This window comes from Lutra lutra, chromosome 6, assembly GCF_902655055.1.
Source record: "Lutra lutra chromosome 6, mLutLut1.2, whole genome shotgun sequence".
NCBI classification, from domain to species: Eukaryota; Metazoa; Chordata; class Mammalia; order Carnivora; family Mustelidae; genus Lutra; species Lutra lutra.
Window position 1 is genome coordinate 58,029,888 of NC_062283.1, and position 27,193 is coordinate 58,057,080.

General features: G+C 38.3%; 1 protein-coding gene across 1 annotated transcript in view; it reads left to right on the forward strand.

The window, feature by feature from the left end:
* The first annotated feature begins 274 nt into the window (after positions 1-274).
* Positions 275-27,193, forward strand: part of PTCHD4 (patched domain containing 4) — a 175,847-nt gene continuing 148,928 nt past the window's right edge. The window contains exon 1 of the mRNA XM_047734241.1: positions 275-700. Coding sequence (XP_047590197.1) covers positions 275-700 — 426 coding nt within the window. The remainder of the gene's footprint in view (positions 701-27,193) is intronic.

The window sequence follows — 27,193 nt, forward strand, 5'->3', positions numbered from 1 at the left end:
CGCGGGAGGCCGGGGAGGTGTGGGCCCCGCGGTGCCCCCGCAGCTCCCGCCGCGGGCCCCCACGCGCGCTGTCGATATTTGCCCGCCTTGCTGCAACTTGCTGCAGTGTTTGAAAGAGTAGTAAGAGCGCATGGAGGTGGGGCCGGGGAAAGACCAGGCGGAGTGGCTGGGGGTGAAGCGGCGGGGGTGGGGACGCGGCGGTGTGGGGAAGGGGGCTGGCCGGGAGGGGGTGGGATGGGGGAGTGAGGGGAAGCCCGGCGCTTACACATGTCACATGTGCTTTTTAAGACGGCCGGGAGCGCCTGCGAGCTGGATCTGGTGGAGGATGCTGCGGCAGGTGCTTCGCAGAGGGCTCCAGTCGTTCTGCCACAGGCTGGGCTTGTGCGTGAGCCGGCACCCGGTCTTTTTCCTCACCGTACCCGCAGTCCTGACCATCACCTTCGGCCTCAGCGCGCTCAACCGCTTCCAGCCCGAGGGCGACCTGGAGCGCCTGGTCGCTCCCAGCCACAGCCTGGCCAAGATCGAGCGCAGCCTGGCCAGCAGCCTTTTCCCCCTGGACCAGTCCAAAAGCCAGCTCTATTCGGACTTACACACCCCTGGGAGGTATGGCAGGGTGATCCTCCTCTCCCCACCCGGGGACAATATTTTGCTCCAGGCTGAGGGGATCCTGCAGACCCACCGAGCCGTGCTGGAAATGAAGGTGAACCACAAGGGCTATAATTATACTTTTTCCCATCTATGTGTGTTGAAAAATCAGGATAAGAAATGCGTGCTGGATGATATTATTTCAGTGCTAGAGGATCTCAGGCAGGCTGCCGTCTCCAATAAGACAACAGCCAGGGTGCAAGTGAGGTATCCCAACACTAAATTAAAGGTATGCTCCTCCTGCATGCTTCTGCCAATTAAAGAGGCAGCACTTCATTTCTTGCCCTAAACAAGCAAAGAAAATGCAGAGGTCTCATCCTTAAGACTCAGAAGCTAATGCTTCTTTCATTTCTTGGGGGAGGGGAAGATGGGCAACTGAGTGAAGAAAACAGGCAATGAATGGTATGACTAGATATTAAGAAATTCAAAGCCAAACAAAACAAATGCCAAAAATGAAAAAAAAAATGAAAAAAGTTGTTTCTGAGACCCTGCAATTACATCTTTGTTCAGGGTTAATAAATCAGTGAATGGAAGGGGGAGGGGGAATCCTGAACAATTTGGGGGATTTCTTTTCATTATGGGGTTCGATGTATTTCTTATTACTGATTACACATCCACCTGGTGCCATATCCACCTATCTACATCTTCAGCCTGGCTTGATTTTGACATGCAGAGATTTTGTGTTTTGGTGCCTTGTGAGTGTGTGTCTGAGAGCAGTGGATATGAATGTAGTAGGGATTCCAGGAATTATGTGTAAGTGTGTTAGCATAGCAAAAGAAGCAGAAATTTTCTGTGTGTAAAAATGGAGATATGCAGCTCACTGATGTACTAGTTTACTGAGTCCTGTCATCTTCCTTTTCCATGACAAAATCCAAACTAAACCAAAATTATTATTATAACAGCCCAATAGCAAGAAAGAGAAAGAAAAAAAGATTGATTCTACAGTCAGCAAAAATTGCAAAAAAAAAAAAAAAAAAAAGATTTCAGCACTAGATGTATTGTGTTGTTTAAACTCTCAAGTCAAATTTTGGTCCTCAAATGAGATTTCTAAATTCATTCTACACTGTCAGGGTTGAGCTGCTGCAGGCAATGAGGCATGCAGTCTCCAGGTGACTGAAGTTTCAGGGACAAATGTGACTTCTAAAAGAGTCACTGCACCATTTGTATGCTCAACCCTGTGCATGCTCAAGAACCAAGAACTCCCAAGACAGGTGTTTCCCAAGAAGGAGGAATTTTCTTTCTTCTGATGTATATATAAGGCTATGTGTGTGCTTCCATGGAGATAATGGAATAGGAAGGATACCAGTTTGGATAAATGAATGGCCTCACATAAGAAATCATTAATACTTCTGTTTATGGATTTGATAGAGTCAGATAGAGTCAGTCATCCATACATGATTTAAAAAGAACTTTCTCCAGGTTTTGTTTAGTTAAAAAGCTTTTTTTTTCTTTTTTCTTTTTTTTTGTGCAATGAGGGAGAACTTAATGCACTTAGAAACCAGGGATGCCTCAGGAAACCTCATAACCTGCCTCCTTTTAGCATGTTGTCCTGTTTAAATGCATCCAGAGGCTGACACAGTTTCAGCTTTACAAAGCTGAGCAATCCCTTGGGGTTTACTGAAACTAGACAGATGATTCATCAGCTTGAAATCTAGGTAAGGGCTTGCTGGCTTCATACTTATTGAAGGAAGCGTGAATATATGGTTGGGCAGCATGCTTTTTTGTTACCTGAATCTTTTGCCATCAACATTATCACTTGCTATAGAAAAGAATGCAGTGGAGAGGTGATCTTTCTAGTCCACAGTCTTTTACCTGAGTTCTTAGCTTTGCCAGACATCTGGTTTAAGAAAGGTTTGGAAATGTTTCATATTTAAGCATCAATTTGTTTTACCTATTGAGGCAAGTTTACTGATTATTCATATGCATTATTAGTTGGGTCCCTTATTTCCTTTATTCGGCAGTACTCTCCAGGTGTAAGAGCTTTGTCCAATCAGCCACTGTGAATATTTTGTTTACCTGGCAATATCATTATGATTTACAGTATAAACCCCTGAGGTCTTAGATGCACTCACTTAATGATTGGTTGTGCTCCTCTGATTTACTAGGGGCTCTTCTAGGCCCACAAGACAGGATTTGAGGTAAGAAAAGCAAGGTTTTATTCTCATGGGGCTTAAAAGTAATATATGTCAGTATCTTCACCCAGAATTATCTGCAAGCAGGGGCTCTGCAATTTCTGGGGTTCCTCATTGAACCAACACCATACTAGGCCTATAACTGGTGCTCCATCTAAACTTTCTGGCTGACTGGTTGGTAGATCTACATCTTAGTAAGAGTCAGTGGGTAACCATAGAAGAATGGAGTAATTGATTACAAAGGTCAGTGTAGTGGTAGTAAAATTGTTCTATTTACCATAAAAAGAACAGGAGAATTACACATTGGCTCTATACACATAGGCTCTGTAGACCTTATTCTGCTACATTCTAATATCAGTGCCTCCTCCAGTGTGCTGGCTTGACTCTCTGTGCATGGCCTCAGTGGGACTTGTAGAAGCTGTTTGAGAAAATGAATCCCTGGATTCTCTGTGGAGAGCAGTGGGCTTTCTCAAGCATCCAGTGGTAACTGCACCCATGCCAACGTAATATAATATATAATTTGTACAGTACCACAAATGCCTAGAATCTTATCAAAGTGTCTCCAAGAACTTCTAGGTTAAGAACGCCTTGTCACAGAGCAAAATGAGGGGGTCTTTTGTTTGGATTGCATGTTATTTGGAAATGATTTTGATTCACATGTGGCAGTGATTCTCAAAGGGTTGTCCCTGTGATGTTGATACATGGTAAAGTTTGAGAACTTCTGGTGTATGCTATTTGAGGGAAAATTTTATACTACATTTTATAGCTCTCTAATTCATTTTGCTTTCCTTTGTCATACTTGGGTCACTGCCCTTCCCAACTCAATATGGAAAATTTTCACGAGGGAAGATGCTATCAGTGGGCCAGGGAGTTGTGGCTAAATAAAAAGCACTGGTTGGATAATAAATAGCACTGGTTGGATAACTGGCAATCTCTTGACATGAAAGAAGCAGTAGGTCAGTTCTTGGAGATCCTCTGTAGATGTGTAAACACTGTTTGACAGAAAGAAGTGGCCAGAAACAGCTCTGACAATTGGAAAGGCATCTCCCAAATATTATGAAGACACCCAAGTAGTCCTGAGCACAGAAGGATTTAGAACTTCTGATAAACATGATTATCTTGACAAGGTGATCCAGAGAAGCAGGGACATAGAAAGTTGGCTGGCATCGAATTCCAAAGAGAGGCTCAAATAAAGCTGGTACGAGAAAAGATGTTACAGAAGATATAAAACATACACACATTTTCAAAGACTATGTAGAAAATATGCCAAAATATACAATGTCCACACCTATGAAATACGAACTCTATGAGTGTACCTGTTATTAAAATCATTATATTATCATATCCATTATTATATCCCCAATTAAGTACAAAGTTCAAGTCTTATATTCCTTCTAAGCATGCTCTTTGTGTTCCCCCACTCCAACCTAATCTGATTCTTTGTAGATAGTATTCACATCATTGATTAGCCTATTAATTTGGACATTTGTACTGTGGTATCACAAAATTATCACCACTTTTCAAACCTCTGTGGCATGCTTTTATTTTTAAAGGTATTCTCTACATTCTCCAGATCTCTATAAGGTGTTTTGGTTTAGAGGCCTTCCCCCCTGCCCCCAACTTAGGAAAGCTACGTATTCTATAGGTTAATACAATGTGGCCAGACCGAATTTTTAAATCAAATACTTCACATTTTGCTGGACCAGACTCTTGAATAAAATGAATCAGGCATCAAAATCCTTAAGCAAGGACTGCTCTGGACTCAAAGAAATGTTTCCATGATTATTCAAGTGGCCCAGGTGTTTGCAGGTGGTATTTCTCCTTGTAGGCCATCATGACCTCACTTTTCCATCTGGCTAATTCTAAGAAAGTAACAATTTCCATGTCTCCAGTTCTTTATTTTTACCACAGTAAAAGCACAGGTAAAGAAGAAATAGACAAATGTGGTCCATAGCAAATGGCAAGGAGGAAATGAAGCAGATTTGATTCCCCTGCAGCCTGTCCTCCCTGTTAAATTTCATTAATATCATACCTATGAACAGATGTTTAACTGAAGCATCCGTGCTTCAATACACTGCACTTAAGAACAGGAGCAAAAAAAACTTTCCTGTTTCTTCATGAGGGACAGTGTTTCTTCGGGTACACTTCCAGGTTTGGAAGATGTTGCCATTGATTACTTAGTTCCAGTCTGAGTGGAAGGACAACATAAGCCAACATGGAGAATGAGGACCAACATTATTTTGAGAAACTTCCAAGAAAGGTCATTCTCTAGACCTTTTTCCCTAGTTTATCCTAAAATCTTATTAGACATCCATTTCAGGATCTTACCTTGGGATATTTTGATTTAAGCTTACCTTCCTGATTCTATCTTTTAATAAGGGAAAACATTATTACCTTATTGAATGTTCACATTGTGTACTATGTGATACTGGTGTTTTAGACACACTATGCTATTTTTACAAGTTTATAAGTCAGAGGAATATTTTTATTGTCATTTGATAGGTAAGGAAACTAAAGATCATGAGGTTGAATGACTTCTACAAGACTCTCCAGGGTAGTACAGGTTGGAGCTGGGATTTAAATCTAGGTCTGTCTGTACCAAAGTTCATATTCTTAATCCCAATGCTATATTAGTCCTATCATACCATGTACCATTCTTTGTAACAAGAGATCTTTTTACTAAGACAATCTAATGCCTATCACCAGTCCACAAGTTGGTGAAATGAAGCCTCAATTCTCTTATTCACCCATAAGGGAATGAAACTTCCAGTCTAGACAAACTCCTACCCTCTGCGTATCATGGAACCTGCTACAAATTGTTCAGCAAATTTCTCACTGACACATGATTTCATCTTTAATATCATTTCACATCAACTCAGAACAAACCCTGGTCAGGGTTCAGGATCAACTGTAAGTGGGAAGACTATAATATGGCCCCAGGTTCTCAGACAGAGGATTTTGTGTCAGACAAGCTTGGATGTTTTTGTCTTAAATTGGCATCAGGAAAAAAAAGATTGATTAGATAGCATGAGATAAAACAATGCAGACTAAACTGAGAAATGTTCAGAGCATCTAAGTTCTAAACCTAGTTCTTTAAAGATTTGTGTGACAATGGACAAGTCCCATCACCAGTCTGGGCCTCAAGTCCTAATATTCTTCTGTAACATTCCACTATGTAGTAAATGAGTGTCATCACAGTGGATTTGGGAATATATACTGGAATATTTTTTCCTGTGGAATAAAGTAGATGTATTTGGTTAGATGTGAACTATGCTATTGAATGATGTTAATCATAGTCTCCTAGTGAAATTATTGTAACATCTATTTCCTAGCCATCATGTCAGGATTAGTTAATTAAGTCTCTCTGAGTCCTGGTTTAAAAATTGGTCCCTACACAAAGAGGGCAAGGAGAGACCAAAGGAAGAAGCAGGTTGCTCTGGACTGGAAGGTGGCAGGTTTAATAAGCAAGAGAACTTACCTACGAGGCTTGTCTTGGGCAGCCCCAAGATGAGTAGACCTCTATACCTGCCCACAAGAATCTTAAAAGCCAATATAGAGACCTATCTGGGTTCAGTCACATACACTGTCCAGATAGTCTCAACAACACATTGCTCTCTCAGGGCTGCATCCTTGAAAACGTCTCCCACTATAAGAATAGTGGACAGAACATACATTCCAAGGCCAGGGGTGGGGCGGTGAGGAGCCTGAGGTCCAGGTCCAGCTCATGGGTCAACCGGTGGTTACGTCCTCTTGATGACCTCCTCCAACACTGAGCATCCAAGTGGGCAAAAGACTTCCTTGGTGTGGGGGTCTATCTCCTTCTACTTGACTTTAACAAAGACCTATTTTTAACTGAACTAAATATTTTTTGTAATTTTGTTTGTACTCTTTTCATTTTTGAAAATCAAGGTTTAAGGGATTTTTTTTTAAAGGAACAGAAATGATTCTCTCCATTCTTCTCATTTTCTTACTCTCAGTTGATCTGCTGGTACTTCCCTCAGTGGTACAAGACTACCAGGAGCTTGGGGTAAGGGCAAGGAAAAGTTATTTTTTCCTCTTTGACACATCCAACATGGTGGAAGCATAGGAGGAATAAAATGAACCACTCCCTTGTCTCTCCTGCCACTTTAAGCAATAATTAGCTCTAACAGTTGTTTTCCTAATCTTTTCTATGATACACATTATTTAACTGAAACAAGCTAATTTATTTTGTTTTTATATTGTGTTTGGAGAGTATTTTCCATTTTAACCTGGTAGCTATTACACAATTATTGGACCACATTGCTTTTAATTCAATTTTAGAGTGATCAGCATATGCTCGAACCTATTCAAGATACATCCAAACACTTCTCTATGTGCTCAGTATAAATATTTTTAAAGAGGAAACCTGGAAATTCCAAGATTCTATATTTGCCCAAGACAGCTCTAGACTGGACAGAAGGTCTATTTCTTCCCTGAGTCAAACAGATCACCCCAGGGGCCCCCTCCCCAGGGTGGAATCCTGGAAGTGACTCATTTCTCTGGATTATTTCTGCCCGAGTGCTGGTGGATAGGGTTACATTCATCACAGCCTTGGCACACAGCAACATTTAGGCAATGCATATGGCTTATAAGGGTGCCAAGTTGCATTGTATACCACAAAATCAATGTCATTTTGTTTTCTAAGACCTTGCTCCCCAAAGTGTTGTGTATGGACCCATAGCAGTAGTATCACCTGGGAGCTTATTAGAAATGAAAACTCCCCAAGTCATACCTGACTGGGATCTGCATTTTCACAAGGCCACTGGATGACTCGTATGCATTTAAGAGTTTGAGAAATTCAGGTCTAAGACACAAGGTTGACCTAAGTATTCTTCATTCGTGACTGAGCTTGAAGTAGCACATGTCAATTCAGACCAAAAACACCCATAAGAAAGAAAATCAAGTAGTTGAGCCTGTATCCATATGATTGAGTCATGTGGTAGAGACATTGAAGAAATGCCTGGAGAATTAGCAAGCAGCTATTCTACACTGAGAAACCCTCATCCCTGTCATCTGTCGTTGGGACCGTCACCTGGTTAAGCTTAAAGCTGATTACTGTCATTCAATATTTTCCAAAAATGTTGAAATTAAATCTAACCATCTCTTTAAGAAAAAACGTCAGCAGCATTTTTCTCAAGCCCCTTTGCAGTTATTTTACAAGAGTAGCAACATTAAGGCCTAGTTAGCCTAATTATGTTAATATAATATGATAACACAAGGTATAGGAACTATCCATAGGAGCAAGAGTGTTTGGGAAGATGAAACACAAAATTACAGTGGAGTATATTTTTAAAGTGGCCTTGCAATCCAATTTTCTCAAATAGGATTATTATGGTAGAGCCATTCACTGAAATCAAGGCTTATTCTCAGTCATTCAAGGGAATTCAGGGCCTCTGAAAGGTACCTGATGAGCAGCACTCAGAATGAATGGACTCTGTTTAGTTATAGGATTTGTGTTAGAACAGCCAATGTTTTCCCTCCAGATCTACCCTTCCAACATGGAGAGGCCTCACCTGGGCCACTCTGACTTTCCTCTGCTGTCTCAAAGCCTGAAGGCAGAGTATAGGCTCTGGATTCTGGAAAGCAGAAATATGTTCAAAGAGTTCTCATGGCTTCAGGAGATCCTGAAGGTTCATGGCAGATGCAGACTTGCCTGGAGGGTTAGGGTTCAGCCTCAAAGTTTATACTTCCCTTTGACTGTTCAGGTCTGTACTTTCACCTCACCAGTTTTCTTAATTCCGTGGAGGGAGAGAATGTTCGGTTGTGAGTGTCACTGCAGGTCATGCTAATATGGACAAGATGCACGTTTGGTTCAAAAGCCATTCCTGCACACACTCATCCAGGTAACAACTGTGTCAACTATGTACCAGGCTCTGTATTGGGCAGATTGGAGATCCTGTGAGGTACAAAACACATGTGCATTTGCCCTCCAGGAGCTTGAGTCTCATAAAAAAGACAAAAATCACATAAATTTTTATCATAGTAGGAAAAATAAATGATGCCGTGAGAGTAGAAAGAGTGGAATACCAATTCTTGAGGTATTAGAAATTGTTTTCTTGAGGAAGTGACTGTGAGTTGAGATCTAAGCTGAGGAGGTTAACATGCATAAGTTGGATGGTAGACACAGTGCACAAAAGGGAGGACATGAACCTTAGAAGCATTGGACAAGAGCCACCGTGGATGGAAGTTTTCAGCAACGATGGTGTTGAGGGCCATTGGAGACTTTCTTGAGGGTTGGTGTAACACAAGTTAGATCCAGGTCTCGGTTTAGACTAGACTATCTTGGTTTAGATCATTGCCCCATGAGCTCTCTGACTCTCTACAAATATTTTTTCACCTCTTTGTAATTCAGCTCCCTTCTCATAGTCCCTACTATTGAGTAGGTTAGCATTGAGTAGGTTAAATGAGTTCATGATACCTAAAAACAGTGCTTCTCGAGCTCTAATTGTTACCAAGGGATCTTGTTAAAAAAACAGATTCTGTTTCAGTAGGTCTGGTGTGGGTGACAGTCTGCATTTCTAGCAAGCGATGCTGATGCCACTAGTCCACGAACCATATTGTGAGCAGGAACGACATGCAGCATTACAACAGCACCCAGTTCATTGTAAATTCTTTACAACTGCTGGTGGCTTAACTGCTTGCATGCTGATACTTTGTCCTTATCCCGATTAAGTGAAAAGCTCTTTTTGTTTCAACCCTCAAAGCTGAAAAAGCTTTGTGTCATATGGTAGTATCCTCATTTCCTTAGTAAGTACAGTATGAGGGACACAGATCCCTCTGTTTTTTGCACTGAAGACCTTAAGCTGCCTCCAGGGTTATCATTCTGAATGTGACCTCTCTTTGCTAAGGATAGTAAAAAGAAGATAAGGAAAGTGTGGGACCTCGGTTTCTGTGTTCAGTGAGTTTGGAAGTATATTGTTGTTCTTAGTACAGTAGCCTTGACCACTCTCTCCCCTAGAGGCATTTGTGTCATTCTGGTTCTCCTCTTCTGTCTCTGATGGTTCTCTACTTCTTACTGGCTCCCTCTTCCTACTACTCTGTATTTATAATGGCCCTCATAGAACACTCTTTTTCATTGTCTTTTCTCTCAATATTCTCATTCAAGCCAAACTTCTATTTTCTTCTACATCTATGACTCTTTGAATGGCATCTCTATTGTGTCATTTACTCAGGCTCAGGATGTCCATCACCTATAATTAACTTTTTTCCCCTACCCGCAACCACCCAAGACATGCATACACAGTAATAGCTAATTAACTACTGGTCCTGACGCCAGGAGTTCTCCTAACATGGTCCTTGAACCAACAGCATCAAAACCAGCTAGGAACTTGTTAGAAATATGAATCCTCAGACCTCATTCCGTATCTGCTGAAACTTTAAGAGAGGTACACAACAAGGTCTGTAGGTGATTGATTCCTATTGAAGTGCAGGAACCCTTGTTCTACAGTAATGGTGCTCAATCTTGCCTGAGTACAGGAATCATGAGGGAGGCCTTCAAAATACTGATGTGTAGGTCTCATCCCCAAAGATTCTGACTTAATTAGTCTGGAAGAGCCTGGGTGCCTGGAATTAATAAACAAACAAACAAACAAACAAACAAAAACCCTCCTCTGCTGATTAAATGGATTATAAAGGTTTCATACCAAGTCTCCTTTTCAATTATTTTTTCCTTTTCTTTCTCTTCTCTCCCCCTCGGGCCTTCATTACCCATTACCTTTTTTTATTTGTCTGATAATCTAATCTCTCTCCTGTAATTTCTCACACTTGAAACATAATCTGTGTAATAGGACTTGATTATATTTTGTTGATTTTATTTTCTTCTAAAGAAATCCTGTAAGTACTTCCCATTGCTTGGAGAAGAAGTTACAAGCTCCTGACCATGGCCATGGAGAACTTTCCTTGGCCAGGTCCCCAACTTTCCTTACAGATTCAGGTTACACTATATCATATACTGTCACCAAACCAAAGTAACCCTACCCTGAACTTCCCTGTTTTCTTGCCTCCATTTATACTGTTCCTTTTGCTTGGAATTTCTTTCACTGTCAAACTCACCCACATTTCTGAAAAGCTGAGGCCCCAAATCCACTTTTTCCCTGGAGTTTCTCTAAGTGCTTCCAAAGGTAGAGAACACTTCCATGCACTTTAGAGGTACTTTGAAGGCAGTTCCCTTAATCACAGTCTAACAGTGAATACAGATTTGTTCTAAGTCTTTGCTGAAATAAAATTGTATGTACCTCATAAGCTGATAGACCTGGGAGCCTTCATTATAAAAATTGATTTGCCTGGGAGGAGCTAGCCAATAAGGAGATCTGTAGGGCAAGCCCTTGGGGAAAATTCTAAAAGGACAAGGGAAAAAGCCCATGCCAGTGAGCCTGACATTCTTAGGTTGTGTCTAAACCCTCAAGATAGATGGCCACAGAAAGACACTGAAAGTTGTTTCTATGAAGGGTCCTGAGATATATGAGGCACAAGCAAGCTAGCTTTGGGCTAAAGAGCCAAAAAAACTATCAGAAGAAGGAGAGAGAGAGAGAGAGAGAGAGATTTTCCCCACATGTACACAGCACACATGTGACTTTAGCTCAGGAGAGACTGCAGGGAGCATAACATGGCATGGGTACCTGATAGCGTTGCTAGGTATAGCAAATAAAAATACAAGACACCAAGTTAAATTTGAATGTTGGATGAACAAAGGATAATTTTTTTAATATAAGTATGTCCCCTATATATTGCTCTCTTTACTTATCAGATACTCAGATTTAACTGGGTGTCCAATATTTTATCTAGGAGCCCAGTGGTATGAAAATTCACAGACTCACCTCTGAAAGCCACAGCATTGACTTCAGAAAGTCCCAGGGACCAACATCAGTGCTGACTCACAGTAGTGGCAATCAACCAAGGAGATGGAGAAGACCAGGAAAAGTCTATTTGGGATGTAGTAAAGATAGCAGAAGGACTCCCAGAGATGCATGGGTAAAAGTTTTCAGGGGCAGACTTCCTGTTTCGGAGTGAGGATACAAGAAAGTGAAACAAGTTCTTCTTACTATGACCTTATCTCTACATTGTGCCCACAGGAAACCCAAGTTACATTTATTGTTTTAGTAGTTCCAAGTGTTTATTTGCTAGTGAAATGAAAATTTAATGAATAAAAAACTTACCCAAAGACTACACTGGGAAAAGATTCCATTTAGCAGAAATGTCTTTTGTTTTATATTTTATCTATGAGAAGATTAAGAATATTTATACACAAGAAAAAAATTTAATTAAAGAATGTAGATGATGGGTATAGATTAGTGAAAAATCTGTAGCATGGGAATATTAGCAAAGCAAAATTTGAACACTAGACAGGATAGGTTACCCATTCCACGCATGAAATGTTGCATTAGAAACAAAGATGAAACAAGGTATTAAACATGTGTATAACAGCACGAAGGAGTGTATGTGTTATTTAGATCTGTCTTATTTTCCTTCAAGAGTATAAGACTTTTAAGGGCAGTGATCATATCTGGTTCAGATTTCTAGCTTTAAAAAAAAATGCGAGAGAATTCTAGTTTTTCATTTCTCTCTTCCCAGGAACCAGGTCTCCTTGCTTAGTGCATTTTGCGGGATGATCTCTTTAGGGCCAATTCCTGGGTGGAAGAGGCAGAGCCTGAGTAATGGAGCATGAGGACAGGAGTGGTGGGGCACCAGTAAGTGCCCCCCAAGACAGACACACACCCTGCTAGAGCTCCCAGGGGGCTGAGAAGTTCAGGGTCTGAACTAGTTTAATGACCCCTTTTCATAGATAGAGCGTATCTCTCGAAGGGAATGGCACATAAAACTGGTATTAGCAAATTGACTTTTATTATCATTTCATTCTTTCCAGCCATTTTTTTACCTTGGGGATTATTTTTAAGGACTTGAATCTTTCTAGGCTGAGAAACTTCAGACTTCTGTTTTATCAACTAATCACATCTTATCAGTATGTCTCTTGTCAAACAATGCCCAACTTTATATTTTTAGTTAACTTACCTCAAAAAGTTGTTTATAAACTGATATTATCCTACTAGACTTTTTCCTGATAGAAGGATGTTTTGTTAGTTGATAACTAAATTGATAAGAGATCCTTACTTCTAATCCCTATGTCCCTCAGTTTAGTATCTGGAAAGCATACCGGGATGTTAAACGTACAGCCTGAAACAACTAATGTTTTTATTGAGGCGGGTCCTATTTCTTAATGGATTGAGATGAGAGGCAGGGCTCTTATTGATTGAGTACCTCCTTCAATTTTTTTAAATAATGATGAAGAGGATAATAAAAAAGAAACAGACAAATCTTTGAATCTAATTTCGTCATTTACTAGCTCTATGACTCAGACATGTTACTTAATGTCTTTGTCAACTTCAGTTTTTCTGTTAAAAATAATATTATTAATATCCATTCTATAGATTCTCAAAATTTCTGGTGCTTGGTAGTTTCTTAATAAATGTTAGCTATTTCTTAAACCATTCCAACAGTATAACAATACCAAGGAAAGATTAGGAAACAGAGTGAAAAATCTTTCACAGTTCCACTCACCAATTCTATAAACGATGTATTTCTAGTCTTTAACTATAAAATACGTAGTTGTCGTATATGGTATATATCTTTTTTGGTCCTGTTTATTTTCATTTTTTCATAAGAATTTGAGAAAATTTCTCAAAAGTTTGGCAAGTAACTATGACATAATTTACTTAATTGTTCATTTATTGTTATCTTTAGAGTGTTTCTGGGGCAGTGTTTCTTGGAACTGATTTTCACTATCTTTAATAGGCATAAGGAAGAAAACAATATATTCTGGCTTGTCAACAGAAGCTGTAGGAAAAGAGCATTTTCTTATGAGATTTAAGTGTTTCTTTGGTAAGTATAGGCACTTATGAATGCAAGATACAAATATAGGTCAACAAGTTCCAGGGGAGCAGGTGCTCCGAGAAAAACCCTGTATACAAATTAGAAGGACCTGATTTATTTATAGACCAACTCCAAAATGCTATAATTTACTTAAGGACCACATCCAACATTAAGCTTCTAAGAGTAGCTTGTGGCTTCTCCTATCATAAAGTAATTTTTACTGCTTTTCACTTGTTATAGCTCAGTGATTCTCAAAAGAAACAATTGACGAACTTCCCAATTTTAGCAGGCCCTGGAGCTCCTCCCCAGACCGTTGAATTAGAATCTCTGGGGAAGGGCCTGAGCATTGGTGTTTTCAAAATCTTTATATGATGGCAGTGGATAACCAGATTGAGAAACACTGAAGGACCTTAGACCAGAAAGATCCCACCATCCTACTGAGCAACTTTGCAGAGGAGAGGATAGGGGGGAAATGCTCTTTGTCCTGAACACTAGCCGCAGGCCCTGTTTGTGGTCTCAAGGGAGAGAGCATTTGCTTTGATACCAACACTCACAGTACCAGATTCCCACCAGGTAAACTGCCTTCATGAGCTCTCTAGGCAAATAAACAACTTCATCCTCACCTATAATTCCATAACCTGGTACTGACTGGCCAGAAATATGATGTCTTAATCAATCTGTGATGCTCCGGAGATATCCTGGATTGCTAAATATATTGCTAAATCCTGGATCGCTAAATGTATTGGGAAAATATATCCCTTGACACTTGAAAAGGCATGCTTACTTAATACATTTTTGTAAGGAGATTAATGAAGAAAACCTGTAGGCACATGATAAATATTAATGAAAAAACCTGTAGGCACATGATAAATATTATTATGGTGATAGAGGCAAAGATAATAAATCTTGAGAGTTCAAAAAAGTATAATACTAGGACTTAAAATAGATTTCCACTTCTTTTTAAGTTTTTATTAGCTCCTTGATTTTCCCCAAGATAAACCAAATTCCTTCATATCGTGAGGTGGTCATTTTTGCTACCTTGCAAATAATTCATTAACGCTCTCCATTGTTAGCCCATCCTTTTGGTAAGTGCATAGTAACAATAAATATGTGTTGAATGAATGAAAGATCAAGTGACTTAATGATCTTTTTAATTGTCATATTTTGAGTATTAAAAGCATGATATTAAAGAATTTCAAAATATTCCCAATCTTAGCTTACCCCAAATTTATTTAATCTTTAGCTAAATGCCATAGCTTGTATCTTTTCACCTGTGAAAATAATATTATACTTCTTTTCTAGACATAAGAGTTTTGGGAACGTTAACTACTAGTTTTAGCAAGCTTGAGACTTCGAACTCATTCATAAACAGATTCAGATTTCCCCAGATCAGTGTGGCAAATCAATTCAGATTAAAACAGTATTAACACCATGTCTAATTAAAGGAAAAGTATGTTCATTAAAGTGCAATGAATATTTAAAGTAGTTCCAACTACATAGGAGCCATAACAATTTAAGCGCCTTTCTTGGGTCAGTAGAGAGCTGTTCCATTAGCAGCCTAGTGGATTCACAAATCATATACTCCCTCACTTATTATTTTTAAGTGGCAATTATAAATCACTTGATAGAATGAGGTAAAAAGGGATGTTTTCCTAATCCATATGAATGATGTGATATGTGCCACTGGGCACTGAAAAGTTGAAATTATATATCACAAAAAGAAATTAAACATTTGGTACCCCACTCCTGTTCTATATTAAATACTTTATCTTTGGCAAAAAGCAAAAGCTTTTGAGAAAGTCGAATCTATGCTCATATTTTGCAGAGACATATAAGATAGGGAATTGATTTCTCTTTTATTTACTGTTCTAAAGAATATTCAGTAATTATGGCATGCATTTCTAAAGGGATCAGACATAAGCATCATATTTTGTGCTTATATATTCATAAGGCTTCATTAAAAGAAATTTTGGAAGGTTATCTAATCTGCACATTTCAGAAAGCCTTGTTGTGTATAAATACTTTCAGTAACCTATTCACTATTTAATGTCCCTCTCGAAGAAAATTATTCCTCGTCTCTTTAAAACAGGTATTTCTTTCTTTTTTTTTTTTTAATAAACATATAATGTATTTTTATCCCCAGGGGTACAGGTCTGTGAATCTCCAGGTTTACACACTTCACAGCACTCACCATAGCACATACCCTCCCCAATGTCCATAACCCCACCCCCTCTCGACCCCCCTCCCGCCAGCAACCCTCAGTTTGTTTTATGAGATTATGTAAAACAGGTATTTATATTTGTTCTTCCTTCAGTGAAGAAGGAGAAAAAGTTATGATCTTTTGTTCATTGTTTTTTTAGTTTTTGTTTTTTTTGTTTGTTTTTAATCCATCTTCTACCTGTGACCTTGGAAATGGTCATTATATTCTCTTGGCCTTTTCCTCTCCAGCTGCATAATTTCTTATATGTAGACCACATTCTCCACCTCACAGCCTTTTTGTTTTCAGCAGACTTTAAAGTTTGGGAAATTGATGTGTCTCCTCAGTCTTAAACACATATGTTCTATTCTTTATAAAGATATGCAAGTCTCTTCTGTGCTCCAAACTTCCTTCTCTCTGTATCTGCCTTATCTCAATAAATAGACTTTCTCAATAGTGATGTATTCCATGCTTACATTGCTTCAGAAACTGCACGAGGCCAGGGTGTTACAGAGATAAGTTGCAGATCCTATTTTCTAGAAACCTAGTCTAGTGAAGAAGGAAGACAACTAAATGAGTAGTAATCAGTACAGTGTGGTAACTTAAATCTTAAAAGTGAGTCAAATGATCCAGAGCTTTGAATAATCCAGCATTGGCTTTATATCAGATTCAGCCTCCTCAGGTATGAAAAACAAAACAATACAAAAATTACTCTTTACCGGTGGGAGAAGTCTTTCAGAGATGCTTATTTCAATTGGTAATATATGTTTTCTTTTCAAAATGTATTCATTAAAATTGAGGTCAATGGAAAACTGCTCTCCATAAGGAAGGAAATATTTTGCTATGATCAGTTACTCTGAAGGTTATGAAGTCAGCATAAAATCCCAATAATGTTATAGACTTAAAAAATGAATACAAAGCAGGAAAATTTTATGGGTATGGACCAAGAAATATCAAGATGAAAAAGCATGAGGGTTATTAATCACAAACAAGACCTAGCCAGAAGATTGTTGAAGAGTGGAACTTTCCATGACCCCAAAAAATCATCCCACCTTCAGGTCTTTCCTCCCTGAGGTATAATAACTTTTTTCAGTTGGGAGATTATTTAACCAGCAAAAACGAACAATATATACAAGGACAAGACACCCTGTAGAAATCATGAAGCAATGGTGTTGAAAATGTTAAACAATCACAGTGAAAATGCTGAGTATTTTTAATAATTACAAAAAATAAGGAATTAATTCCTATTTTTGTTTTGGGTGATATCTGGTTTGATAAACGTCTCTTAGACATGGGTGCTAAATCAGCGTTTTTATCTCTATTAAACAAAGTAGTCACTTTTATATCATTAGCAAAAGGTCACGCTAAATCTTTCCATAACAAAATCGGTAAATACAATCTGCAGAGATATCTCACACTTTCAACTGATCGCAGGATGTTCGATGTGTGGTTCTGAGAGTTAATGTTTATGTAGAAATTGTAGGATTCTAGGTCTCCTTGTTGAGAAACATAAAATAGAACTGTGCCTTCTGCCTTTTTCATGAGGATTCTTTGTATTAGCAAAGTGAAGTACAGCATTAAATAATTGCCCAGTGAATTCAATCTTCATAAATAGAAAATCTAGATATATTTATCTGACTCTCCTATAGCAACACCTTTATTTTGCTTTACTTATCTCAGTAATTATTTCCGTTCTCTTGGTTTTAATTGCTATTGTTCGCTTTAATTCGGAGATTGGAAGACCACAGGTTTAAGAAGTCTCTTTGATCTCTGGAGAACTGAATATTTTGGAGGCCAGGCTAGCACATGGCCTGTGTGTTGTAGGTCCCTGGGAGCAGTCCTCGCACACAATGGGGTTGTGCACCGACAGAGACTGAGTAGTTGTCGAAGTCCACTCAGACTGGAGTGCAGCCAGGATTCTTACTGCAGTGCCTACATTCTTACTACTACACCACTGACCACACATTGACCACATAGGTCTTTCAGTCGTCAGTTTCTTGCACATAATATTTCTAAAGTTATTCCTGATGGTTTTCATGAAACTCAAGATTGAAAGTGGAAAAGGATTCACTGTATCATCAAATTCATCCTTACCCAGAACTAATAAAAGTGTATTCCCTACAGCATTTTTTCCCAAGCAATTTAGGCAGTTTTATTAAGTTCAATTTATGTGCATTTCACTTAATTGATCGAATTTCTGCCACTTTTCTTGGAATACTCTTCTGAAGCCTTAATAAACCTGACTAATATCATGACACTTCTCCATTATAAAACTATTTCTCTTTATTATGATATTCCATTATTCCTTTTTCTATTAACAACATAGAATGACCCTAAATAATTCTTCTTTTTCTAATAAGTCATGCTGATACCTTGTTCTTACAAAGACAAGATATCAAAGTCCACATCCCAGCTTTGCAGACTAGGAACCATTGTAAATAGAAACATATTTGATATAATTTTTTTAGTATTATTATTATTTTTATTTTTTATTGTGTTATGTTAGTCACCATACAGTACATCATTAGTTTTTGATGTAGTGTTCCACGATTCATTGTTTGCATAAAACACCCAGTGCTCTATACAATATGTGCCCTTGATATAATTTTTATATGATCTCTTCCTGCCCCAATTTAGACTGGGGAAAACCAGCAACCAAAGTCCTTCTAATTTTATTTAATAACTACCACTCTGAGGGTACTCAGAATATATGAAGATACTGAATATTCATCATCACATAATGAATAAAGGATTACGGAGTTCTCACTATGTGCAAGCTGGTAATAGATTCTGTGTCTCGGAAGCAGTATCCCTGCCAGTAAGGAATTTACAATTTAGTTGACTTGACTGAATAAGTTCACAATGCAGTTGCCTTGTCACATACGTATGGTAAGTAAATGAGCCAGTCAATGTCCAGTGGGGTATGCAGACATCACTTGCTATAGAAAGGAGTCCAGAGGAACAATGGATCACCTCTGTCTTTCCCTCAGGCTTTTGGGATGAAGTGGGATTTGAGCTAGTTCCAAGAACAAAGGTTGGAATCAGCTGGAGGAGTACAGGGAGAGCACCTGGGGTGGAAGAAGAACCCATCTTTAGAGTGCATCCATTTGGGTGGTAAACCGGCATTTTTATTCTCAGTAAATGAACAGGGAGAATTATCTTATTTCCTAGAACTGGCCCAGGTAGTCTAATTAGAGTCACAGAAAGCACTCTTTAACAGTTAATTATAGTATGCTAACATTTAAGAGAACTCCAAAACTGCATAAGTTCTCTAGGTCAGGGTTTCTTAACCTTGGCACTGTTGACACTTTGGGGCTGATAATTCTTTGCTGGGAGGGGCTGCCCTGCACATTATACAATGTTTAACAGTATCCCTGGCCCCTACCCACGAGACATAGTAGTATCCTGCTCCTCTCCCCGGTTTTGACAACCAAAAACAAATGTGTCCAGACATTGCCAAATGTCCCTGGGATGCGAAATTGTTTCCCATCAAGAGCCACTGCTCTGGTTCTCTGAACACTGAGGGAAAGAGCTCTCTCAGATTCTCTTCTCCTTCTGCAATACCAGCCATCAGGAAAATTGTCTTTGTACTTAACCTAGATTCTCTCCTATTGCATGTTATAAATCCTCTTCTGAAGTGGCCTCAGAGTTGTGCCTCCGTATCAGGAGTACTTTGTCCACTCGGCAAGACATGAGGCTATAACCTCTGAAGATTTCTAAGTACCCAGGGAATACCACTAAGAAATGCTCACTAATGTCTTTCCTCCACTTAGGAAAAACTCCCTAGTCTTGTTCACTTGTCAAAACTGTAGTCCTATTTAGATTAGAAACCTATTTCAATTGTAAATCCCATTGGTGGGGGAAGCTCAGTTTTAGGAGAGAACACAGCTGGTGCTTCCTGGATGTTAAATAATTCATCTTCCTCATTTTGGAGAGTCAGAAACAGCCAAGCCGAGATGCTAAATCCTCAAGGTAATATTACAAAACCTAGTTCCTGGCACAAAAGAGGGAAAAGGCCTGTTAAATCGCAGAAGCCACCCTCCACAGCTTTAGGAGAACTATAAAGAATATGCTGTTTGCTCACCTGATTTTTCCCCATTTTGCTAACACAGAGAAGACAGGTTGCCCTAAGAGAATTTTATGAAACTCAGTTAAGAAAAATCAACCTTTCTACATTTTATATAGTCATGCCAGTTTCACTCATGCCTGTAGTTCATTTTTCAAGTGCAGTATTTTGACCCTTCTAAAACGTATTTCCCCCGGAAATCAAAAGGTAATCATGGAACTGGGGGACTAATTGCTGTGTTCCAGTTTGTAGAAAATAGATGACATTTGAGCAACTGCTCGTTGTTAAATATTTCTCATTAGTGGGTCTGTTCTCACACTTGGCTATTTATTGCATAATCTATTTTAGTCCAAGTTGTCCTAATACCTGTCCCAGACGCATCTTGTATTTTTGTAATAGTTTCAAAGCTGCACTAAATCTCCAGAATGCACAGCTTCTAGAACAGTCAGTGTTCCATAGTAATACTAACACGTTTTTCAGGTAACTAGTAATCTTAGTATTTTTATTTCTATGCCCTGAAAGAGGTAACATTCTTAGAAGAAAACCTATTTTACATCTTAATGAGACACAGTTTTTCTTCATATATGATAGGGTACATATCTGTGCTACTATGCCTGTATGCTCCTCTCATCCAAGTTTCTTGATTGTGGGACTCTAATGAGAATCTATAATACCCCGTGATTGCAGCAATTTTTATGTTTTAATCTATGCTGCTTGAGTGGTTGACTGCATATGATATAAGCAATCAAAGCTACCAAAATCCAAATTTTTCCATAGATCAGGCTCAGTAGTTTTGTATTAGTTTCACTGAGAGTAAATACAGACAAAGGTAAAAGACAATCAAAGAAGTCTGCATGCAACCATTGCAGTTATCAAGGCAACACAAATTTCTAAAGATCATTCAGTCCTTTATCTAAGGGAATTTTCTCAGGGTACATAGACAGACAAAAATTGAATTTTCCAACTGGAAATTGGCCAGATGTGCTTTTTAACAGCTTTGTTCTTTTGAAAAAGATGTTGTAGTCATTAGAACAAGGAAGACAGAAAGGAAGGGTGAGTTCTATCAAACAAAATCTCAATTTGGGTTCACTTATTAAAGTCTTTCCTCATCTCATGGGAACAAAGGGGAAAAAGCCATTTTGGTGATTGGACCATGGGCCAGACAACCCAATAATCAAGCTCTGAATGAATCCAAGACTTCCCAGGCAATATTTGGCTTATAGCAGTGGTGCCAAGGGAGCTTTTATGAGCATCCATGTTATTTTTTTCCCTTCATGATGTTTTCTCCAGAAGTTAGAAATATAACCTGAGCTACTCTAACTTCCTAATAACACAGCTTGCTTTAATGTACCCTAAACAGGAGCACTTAATTCAAACAAGCCTCCATTCTATTATTTTTCGACAATGTCTTTCTTGGGAAACCTCATTTTATGTGCATTTTATTGGGTTCAAAATTTGACAACTTGTATCATAAATCAGATATGATGTTGCATGATAAAATATGTATTATTTCAATAAATGAAAGGACCTTTTAAAAGTCAGAACAGGTGTGTTGGGTGGCTCAGTCACTTAAGCGTCTGCCTTTGGTTCAGGTCATGATCTCAGGGTCCTGGGATCAAACCCTGGCTTCTGGCTCCCTGTTCAGCAGACAGTCTGCTTCTCCCTCTCCCTCTGCTCCTCCCCACCGCTTGTGCCCACTCTCTCTCTCTCTCAAATAAGCAGGTAATCTTTTAAACAAGATAAATAAAAGTCAGAACAATTGAGACAGCTATGCCCATATAAATATCAGTAAGTTCAGAAGTACACAGCGGAAGGAGAGGGGAAATTCCTGGAGACTCTTAAAAAAAGGATCCCTAAAGATTGTATCATTAACCCAGTTAAAATACTAGTTTATAACGAATATTAAAAGAAAATAGAAAATAATCAACCCATCTTATCATGTAATGTATATTTTCTTAATTTAACATGAAATCAAGGTACTGGGAATATGACTAAAACTTTTCATCTGCCTGTATTTCATTCAAGAGAGACTGGGAGAGTTCACTCAAAACTCTAAAGGATTAGGGCTTTCCAACAGAGCCACTTGCATCTGGAATTCTTTTATTTCTATAAAGGCGCAGCTCCAATAGGAATGAATAAGACACACAAATTTATATGTGGGTGAATATCTGGGAACCATTGACCCAACAATCCTGAGGGAAGAAATTTAGAAATTAGCTAAAGTAAATTAGTTTAGAGATGGCAAGTTTTAGAGTGATGCTCTGATGTGTTCTCCCAAGTAACTTACATTTATTTGTTCCTTGATATTATTTAATCCGTAAATTGTGAGTATTTTCTCTCCAATTTTCCATTTTTCTTAAATGTCTGAATGGTGTTCAAGCAAATTCTGAGGTAGTCAAACTGGCTCAGTCACAGCTAAACCAAGACATGGCAACTGCTGAAGATATAGCTAATGTTTCTGCATAGGCTTTGAACAGTTTGTTCAATTTTGTTTGGCCAGTCATTTATTCAACATACATTTTAGTGAGGTTAATCCCATATGCCAAAATCTGTGCTGAACTCTGGAAAACAAAGGCACGTTATACTCAACCCCTGCCTTCCAAGCTGCAGAATTCAGGGGGCAAAAACTCCATCTCTGGCATCAGGAGATCTAAGATGTCATTCTAGCCTTGTTACTTACTAGCTGTGTGATATTGGGATAAATGACGTTTTCTCTCTCAGGAACTATCCTGAGGTCCCTGGAAGGATTGAAATGAGATATACTTTTCAGTAACTTTACTAAAATAAGCAACGAGTAAATGTTAGTGCTTATGCTCCAAAGGGAATGAATACATTAAAAAAAAATAAATAAACACAATTCAATTATAGTGGTCTCTAAAGTGGGGGCACCTAAGATGTCTTATCATCTCAAGAACAAAAAGAATGAAAATGGACCATCTTATGTGGGTTAAGCTATTGTGGGAATAATCAAAACCTGCAATTTTAGAAATATTATAACTATTACAAATATTTTTAAGTGAGATCAAGAGAATGCTCTTATCTCTTCTGAGAAGAGGGAACAGAATAAAGCTACAGTAAATTATTAGGCTTCAAGAAAACTTTCAAATTCTAAAGGTTGTTAGTAGAATTTATCACCCCAAAAATGTATTTTTAGAAAGATGACATGCAGCTTTCTTCTCCAGATGGTTTGGATGCAGGGCTGACTGGAACCAGAGGTGTGAAATCTTTAGGATATTCCTCTCCTCCTATGATTGATATATATATCTGATTGATATGCAGAGGTGACAGCATATAATAAACTATTGTGATGGAGATGGAAAGGCTATAGTAAAGGGTCAGGAGAAGTAGGTAGCAGTTATTTATTTTTTTTTTTAAATAAGGAAAGGGGCATATTCTGCAATTATGGAATCATATACTCTTTTCAAGTTTCGATGCAGAAATATCAACATATGAATTCTGTTTCCAAATTCTGCCTAGAATTGCAGCCTCTAAATCTTATACTGCTATTACATTGAAACTTGACAGCATTTTAGTTAATAAAATGTTGTTTGACAGGATTTTTTGTTTGTTTGTTTGTTTGTTTGATAGGATTTTAAGGACTTTGTCATTTGGAATGCATGCCAAAAATATTTGGAAATTTAAACCTGAAAATTCCTAAGTTCATTTTCAAAATTTATAAGTTACTCATTTCAATAAAAAAATTCTAAATGCAATAAAACATAATAGGAAATAAAATTGGAACATACAGATATGTTCTAGCCAAGGTGTCAGTAAACTTTTCTGTGAGACTCCAGACAATTCATACACAAATGCATACTACTGTGTACCAATAAAACTTTATTTTAAAAAACCAGCAAGGTCCAGATTTGGTTGGTGAGCTTTAGTTTGCCAACCCTTAGTTTAGCAATTTTTAAGTCTTTCTTTTTTTTTTCAAAATAATTAATAACATTTTTCTTCTGCTGAGTATCAGATACCCTCACCTCAAATTTGGGTTATATATCTGTGTTTTCATTCACTCTTCAGAGTGGAACATCTAAAAAAAAAACAAGAAAAGAATATAACATCTAGAATGTCACTTAGAATAGGAAGAATCAAATCTATAAAGAAAACTAGACAAATATTTACAGATTTGTATTACAAACTTAGATTCAGTTTAGAAAGGATCCCCACACTGTAAGAACAGAGGAAAAGAGCCTAGCTCCCAAAGAGATGAGGTTATCTTTATGGTATGTTAAAATATTATGGCAGCAAGGAGAAAAAAATGTTATATTCTTCTTCTTCCATATCTAAAATTGCTGCCTTCATGAAAATGCCTCAGGATGCAAACGCAAAAATTAAAATATTAATGAAAATACATAAAACAGCAGCATTAAACTCCCCTTCAGGAAGGCCTCATAAAATAGGACTAATACTGGGTCTTGCAATCAGGCTCAATCAGGAATAATGAGCTTACCCTTCTTGTTCCTTTCCCTCTTCTTTCCTTCAAACCCATGAGTTTTGTGTTCTAATTCTCCTACATTGAAGACTAAATTTTACTTTAGATTTGGGATAAAGGTCTAAGCCCCAAATATCTGCTCTGTCCCCCCTGGGGTTAAATAACATCTCTCCTTTCTATCCCAAAGCACTCAATATAAGTGTTACAGTGCATCTGAGAAGCTATATCCCCTCAGGGGGGCAGACAGCCTCACTTTTATAAATACTTGGCATCTGGAAGCACGTTTTTCATTTTTGAATATTGTTATGAGCTTGGCACCTATTTTTGGTGGCATTTCTTTGAGACATTTTACATAGTGAGAAAAGCAAACACAAGCATTTATTTGAATTCAAGGAGGGGTAACACTTTGGATTTGAGATCATATCCATGGCATACATGATAAAGCATGCGTTATGGCAAACCTGTGATACAAGGTATCACTCTAATGACTTAAACTAATAATGAAGAAATGTACAGAAAGTGCAAGAGGGTTTGAGGTAAAAGTTTTAGAACTAAGATGAACATGGTAAGGAAATAAAATCTTGACATTCTCAGTTCTAGTCTTCTGATTTTGGACATCAGAAAATGCTGCCTCTCAGCATAAAAAGAATTATTAAATACTATCAGAGGGAATGAATAATATTCCCCTAGTGATTCTGTGAGGTGTATGCCTGAGATTGGCATCTGGGCATTACTAATATTGTTATAGATGCTGAAAAGAACAGCTTGGATCAGAAAATTATAAACCACTCTGGGAAGGCTTGGGATTGATATGGAAATTTATTGAAATGAAAAATACCTTTAAAGACGAAAAGTGTCTGTGGATATTTATCTATATTAAAGATATGTACATGCTTCCCTAGCAGTGAATACCTTTAATACGTGGATTTGCTTACACCTTCAGACTTTTTTGATAAATGTACTGGTGTTTTCCTAATTTGTCCCAACTGTAGTATCCGTTTCCCTCATATTTTCAACTTATTCACTAATACCATCCCTCAGTTCAGTACACAGTGGTAGAAACTCAACAAGTATATTTGATACATTAGCCAAGGAACTAGACCAAACGCCACTGACATTTGTCAGAAATCAGAGCAGACAACAATTTGGCAGTCTTCCTTCCTGGCCACTATTCCTTGGATAAAAATTCAGCAAATGAGAAAATACAAGCAACTGTTTGTGGCGCTGGATCTAACTGGCAGCTGTTTCTGATTAATTACTTTATTGATTGATGTCATATTTATTAAGTGTCTACAGTGTCAGATGTCTGCCTAGTGTTTGGACAAAGGCAAGATCTAGAAACTGCAAAACAGAACTGCAGGGTAGAAAAATAGGAAGGAAGAAACTGCAATGCAGTGGTCTGGGGGGAGTTGCCTGAAAGAGCAGTCCAGCAAACAGCATCAGAAAAACATGATTAGGTCAGTGATTTGGTTGGAAAGGGCAGCCGTGTTCATGCTAATCAATTTCCATTTCTCAGTCCAGAGTGCTAAACTGATATTTCCATCACACCTTTCAGCCCCATTGAAGGACTTGTTTTACAGCGAGCTGGGGCCAACTAGCCCAGACTTAGTTTGGAGCTGATATTTCTATTGTATTGAATTGCATTTGCATTAGTCGTCCTCATTTCAATATCAAATAACTAAGATTCCTGGAAGTAAGTGATTTCTCCAAAGACACAAAGCTAAAAAGAGTGAACTCAAAAATAAATAAATGAATAAATAAATAAATAAATAAATAAACCTTCTGGCTCCTTGTTCATGGTGGTTGTCTTTCTGCATTCTGCCCAACAGGAAGCTATATGCAGAGCCATACTTACTCCCATTTGGGAAACTCCTGTTTATGGGCCTGGATTTGAGTTTAAAACTGGTTGGCATGAGTGGTGGTCGTAGGAGTGACAGCTGTTCTTTGTCCTTTCTTGGAGTTAATCCACAAGAAGAGAAGAAAGTGCTTATACCGAACAACACATCAGTGGCCTCTTGTTAATATCCGACCATTTGGCATGTGAACTTCAAAAGAGACCAGTTTGTTTGGTTCCTACAGTTATGACCTTGCCCACCAAGATTCTAATCAATCCATCAATATTTCTGTACATGTCGTAAACTATACCAATCAGCAAAGGTATTTTTACAGTGGATTGCTTTTTTCCCCCACCTCTCTAAACCCTCTGAGAATTTTTACTTGTTAAAAAAAAAAAGAAATCACAAATAATTTCAAATGGCTTTCAAAAAGATCAAAGGAACAGAATAAAAGAAGAAAATAAAGATATGCTTGTGGTTGTGTTCGAATAGCTGATAAAGCTTAAACTTCAAATCCAGATCAGTTATCTGGATCCCAAAAGATACAACTAAAAAAAGCTTGACCCTCACAGCAGGAAAGATATGATTTTACCAGTCTTCTCTATCACTGACTCTTAAAGGATTGATAGACTGAACAATTTGGGCAAGCACAGAGAGAAAGTGTATGTAGCTGTGGCTATCAGCAACTTATGTTAAAAAATGAGAACATAACATGAAAACATTTTAATGGTGGAAGTTCTATGGGACTGCTAACCCATGGAGGGCCAGGCATGTAGACCTGTTGTGTTCTAACTGGTAGCAATGAGAGATTTTAACAAATCCAACAGTCAGTGGGCAGTGTATCCCTTATGTAGTCTTCACCAAGTGTTACTTTATTTAGCTAAACATTTGGTGAGAGTTGGATTTCAGAGTGTTTGAAGTTGCATGCTTTGATAGGGAACTAAAGAGCTGATGTCCTATATTACTAAGTGTGGGAGGGTGAGCACTTTGGGAAAC